Genomic DNA, 4,485 nt, shown 5'->3' with positions numbered 1-4,485 from the left:
GAGCAGTGTGTGTGTGTGTGCGTGCGTGCGTGCGTGCGTGCGTGCGTGCGTGCGTGCGTGCGTGCATGCGTGCGTGCGTGCGTGCGTGTTTACCTCTCTATCTCCTGTAAGTGTGTGTGGGCATGCGTGTGTGCGTGCATGCACATTTTGAGTATATTGTATGTGTGTGCACGTGTGTGTGTGTGTGTGTGTGTGTGTGTGTGCGTGCTTCAGGTGAAGACGGAGGTGGAGGTGTATGAGATCCCCAACTTCACCAAGGAGATCATAGGGGGCACGGTGGGGGGGCTGCTGTTGCTGGCACTCATCACCGCAGGACTCGTTAAGGTGAGACACAGCCTTGTTAAGGTGAGACACAGGACTTGTTAAGGTGAGACACATACTCATCACCACAGGACTCGTTAAGGTGAGACAGACTCGTTAAAGTGAGATACAGCCTCGTTAAAGTGGCACTCATCACCACAGGACTCGTTAAGGTGAGACAGACTCATCACCGCAGGACTCGTCAAGGTGAGACAGACTCGTTAAGGTGAGACAGACTCGTTAAGGTGGCACTCATCACCACAGGACTCGTTAAGGTGAGACACATACTCATCACCGCAGGACTCGTTAAGGTGAGATACACACTCATCACCACAGGACTCGTTAAGGTGAGACAAGTCAAGACAAGACAAGTCAAGTCAAGACAAGTCAAGTCAAGTCAAGTCAAGTCAAGACAGGTCAAGTCAGGTCAAGATAAGTCACGTTAAGTCAAGACAAGTCAAGACGGGTCAGGACAGGTCAGGTCAAGTCACGTCAAGTCAAGTCAATTTGTCTTTGTTGTCAATTTCTTTACATGCGGTGGTAATACAAAGAATTGAAATATCGTTTCTTACTTTCCAATGCAGACATAGACACTTTAGGTATAGACATACAGTAGACAGTATACAGTAGACATAGACAGTACACACACAGTGCCTATACAATGCACATACAGACATTTAAAGTGCAAGACTGGACAACAGAAGACATGTAGAGAACATAATATATTAAAGAGGTATTTGTTGTGCATTTTCAATAGTGTTCCAGTGTGACAATTCTGACATAGTACTAGTAGCATTGTGAAATACGAATAAATAATAAAGTAAGTAATTTGTAATGTGTAAAATTGTTAAGGTGAAATAGACAGACTTGTTAGGGTGAAATAGACATACTTGTTGAGACAGAGACTTGTTAGGGTGAGACAGACAAACTTATAGACTTACAAAGAGACAGACAGACAGACTAGTGAAGGTGAGACAGACAACCAGACAGACAGACTAGTGAAGGTGAGACATGCAGAGTAGTTAAACTGTCCTAACTAAGGCGAGAGAGCCAACCCCATCAGCCAACTTGGTACTCAGCTTCCACGGTGTTGACTTCCTGCTTCCTTCTCTCTCTGTTTATGTCTCAAACATTGTTGTTTACATGTACATATTTGTTATATTGTTTACATTGACATGTTGTTGTTGTTTACATTAAGTTGTTGTTGTTGTTGTTGTTGTTGTGTTGTGGCAGGCGGGCTTCTTCAAGAGCCAATACAAGACCATGATGGAGGAGGCTGGAGGAGGAGAAGGAGGCGGAGAAGGAGGAGGAGAGGGAGGAGAGTGAGAACAGCCTGACGAGTAACCCCCGAGAGAGAGAGAGAGAGAGAGAGAGAGAGAGAGAGAGAGAGAGAGAGAGAGATAGAGAGAGAGAGAGAGAGAGAGAGAGAGGTGAGAGAGAGATAGAGAGAATGTGTGTGACATGGAGAGTGTGTGGTATTTTACAAAGTATGTTTTTCTAATTAATTGTTAGTTTGTTTCTTCATATTTTTGATCGTATTGTGCTTAATCATGATGTATATTGAAATAGCCATGCTTGTAGTGTTGTAATGCATTAGGGTTTGGGGGCGTTTGGACCAGTGCAGTTTATTTAGTGTTTCTCAAACTAGAGCAGAACAGCTTTCAAGGTCTGCCTCATAATCTTGGCCAGTGGTGTAGTCTACTTTTTTATGGTGGGTATACTGTATATTTGAGCATTTTTTTGAAGTGGGTATACTGTATATTCAAAACAATGGATCAATCTATTTTAAGTGGGTATACTGAAATCCCTGAAATTTAGAAGTGGGTATACTCCGTATACGTAGACTACACCACTGATCTTGGCACAACTAGCCCAGTCATTGCCACCGTTTTAGTTAATAGTTATATAATTACAGATGAATGTATTCGAGGTAATTCATTACATATGCTGGAAATATGTCGGTTGGAATAATGATAAAATATGTACGGTAGGTTGGAATAAGGATTAAATGTGTAGGTTGGAATAACGTTCTTCATTGACCCTCTGGCCAGAGTTGCAGTAGTAGTAGAGGTACTCTTACAGATGTAATTACAACACTCGTGGTATGACATCACATGGTTTCAACTAGGCATTGCAATGTCATACTACTAGTGTTACAATTACAACTCTAACCGCGCGAATAGACCTGACGCGATGCGATTCAACCGACAGAGTGCAGCAGCAAGCGATACGAGCGATTCAGGAGACAAGAGTACGTCCGTACAGGCAGAAGGCAAAGCATTCAAGCATTCCCATTGGCTGTGGTCACTGACCTCTATACAGTCATTGGCTGTCGCGGCTTGTCGCCGAACCGCGTCATAGAAAGTTGAAAAGATTTCAACTTCAAACGGTCGCGCTCGTCGCGCAAATCGCTCTAGAATTGCTTTTGTCGCGCGACTCAATACAAAGTCAATTACTTCCGTTGCTCACCTCGCTCAGATCGCCGCTGGTGTATTTCTGCAGTAAGAGAGTACTTCTACTTTATAGCTACAGTACATCTCTGCCTTTGGCTACATGCTGCAGCCCCAGGGGGACCCGGATCCCATTTTGGGGAACATGCAGTATGCTGGGATGTTTGGTGTGTGTTTTTCTGTACGACATTTTCAGAAATTCCAGCTGGAACTGAACCATTCCTATTGGCTCTGGGACCTGTCTTGTGGTTGACTTGAGAGCTCAAACTCTCCCCAGTGCCTTAGTTCAAGTCCTAGAGAGGCATGTTGCACTATGCACATTTTCATAGATTATTTATTTTGTTAAATTCCAATGATTAAATGATTTGCATTTAAGTTATAGGCCTACAGTATGTTAGAGATGAGATGAGATGGTTTGGCAACTATATAAGAAGATGTCATCCGCTTGCAGGACGTGGATGCGGTTTTGATTTTGGTGAATATGCATTATAGGCAAGACAGACTGGGTAGGCCTACTTGTCATGTGTATTAGTTGTAAATATTTGTGGTCATAGAAAAGTACCAATAAAGTGATGATGATGATGATGATGATGATGATGTGTTGTCATGTTATTGTAATGGATGAATGGATGCATGAATAGTACAGTAGTACATCTTCTTCATCTTCCACAATGCTTCATCTTCTTTTGCCATGTGTTTAACATGCCTGATGAAGACCCTGTTGGGTCGAAACGTTGTACGACCTGAATACATTTTCAAAGCGAAGCCACATGTGTGCGGACTTCTACTCTTTTCCACTATCAGATGCGCCTTTGTCCTGCACCTGACCTCAGAGAGGTGGGATGTGCATACTCTTACTCTGATGGTAGTACATCTTCTTCATCTTCCACAATGCTTCATCTTCTTTGTTGGGCAATGCTGTCAGTGTTACAACTGTGTTACACTGTGCCTAGATGTATTTGGTTATTATCAAATATAATTTTGCTACTAATTACTAATTATTTACTTGTATACTGCTTTACTCTGCTGCGCTGACCCTATACTCTGTACTTGCTTGAATTTCCTCCTTGTAAGTCGCTTTGGTCAAAGCCGTCAGCTACATGTAATGTAATGTAATGTAATGTAATGTAATGTAGTACAGGGACACACACAGCAAGTAAATGAGAAGCTGAATCGATGTGGGGACACATGCACAGTGACCAGACCTAGCCACTAGAGGCCGCTAAAGTCCACACTAGTAAAGGCCACACTCTGGGAACACAAAGGCTTCTTTCTAACATCCTAACTCCCGTCCTCCTCTGCTCACCTGCCTGCTTGTGGCCTCGTGATGACGTCACTGACAGCAGAAGTTAAATTCAATATTTTGCAAAAGCGCAATAATGTCATTTTCTCATTTGCTATCGGGATGGTGAATGAAGAATAGTCCCCCAAAAGTTATTGTGGATAGGCTGACAGCGGAGAAACGTCATTGTTTTTCTCCACTGAGGCGGGGCGGCGTCAGCGAAACGCGAGGCCACAAGCACAGAGCAAGGAAGGGAGTCCGCATATTGGAAAGCACACAAAGACAAAAACTTCCCCAAACTATGTACATTCACTAAATTATGCCTCTTGCAATATCAAAATGTGATCTGATCTGACACATACACATACACACGTGCAGGCACACACACACACACACACACACACACACACACACGCACACACACACACACACACACACACACACACACACACA

General features: G+C 43.4%; 1 protein-coding gene across 1 annotated transcript in view; it reads left to right on the top strand.

Annotated features, from left to right (window-relative positions):
* The window catches only part of LOC134442464 (integrin alpha-M-like), a 47,845-nt gene extending 46,173 nt beyond the window's left edge, over positions 1–1,672 (top strand). Inside the window, exons 30-31 of the mRNA XM_063192626.1 lie at positions 214–324; positions 1,534–1,672. Of these exons, the coding sequence (XP_063048696.1) occupies positions 214–324; positions 1,534–1,626 (204 nt within the window). The 3' untranslated portion in view covers positions 1,627–1,672. The remainder of the gene's footprint in view (positions 1–213; positions 325–1,533) is intronic.
* The last annotated feature ends 2,813 nt before the right edge of the window (positions 1,673–4,485 follow it).

The sequence above is a fragment of the Engraulis encrasicolus genome, chromosome 2, assembly GCF_034702125.1.
Source record: "Engraulis encrasicolus isolate BLACKSEA-1 chromosome 2, IST_EnEncr_1.0, whole genome shotgun sequence".
Lineage (NCBI taxonomy): Eukaryota > Metazoa > Chordata > Actinopteri > Clupeiformes > Engraulidae > Engraulis > Engraulis encrasicolus.
This window is presented reverse-complemented; position numbering and strand designations above follow the sequence as displayed.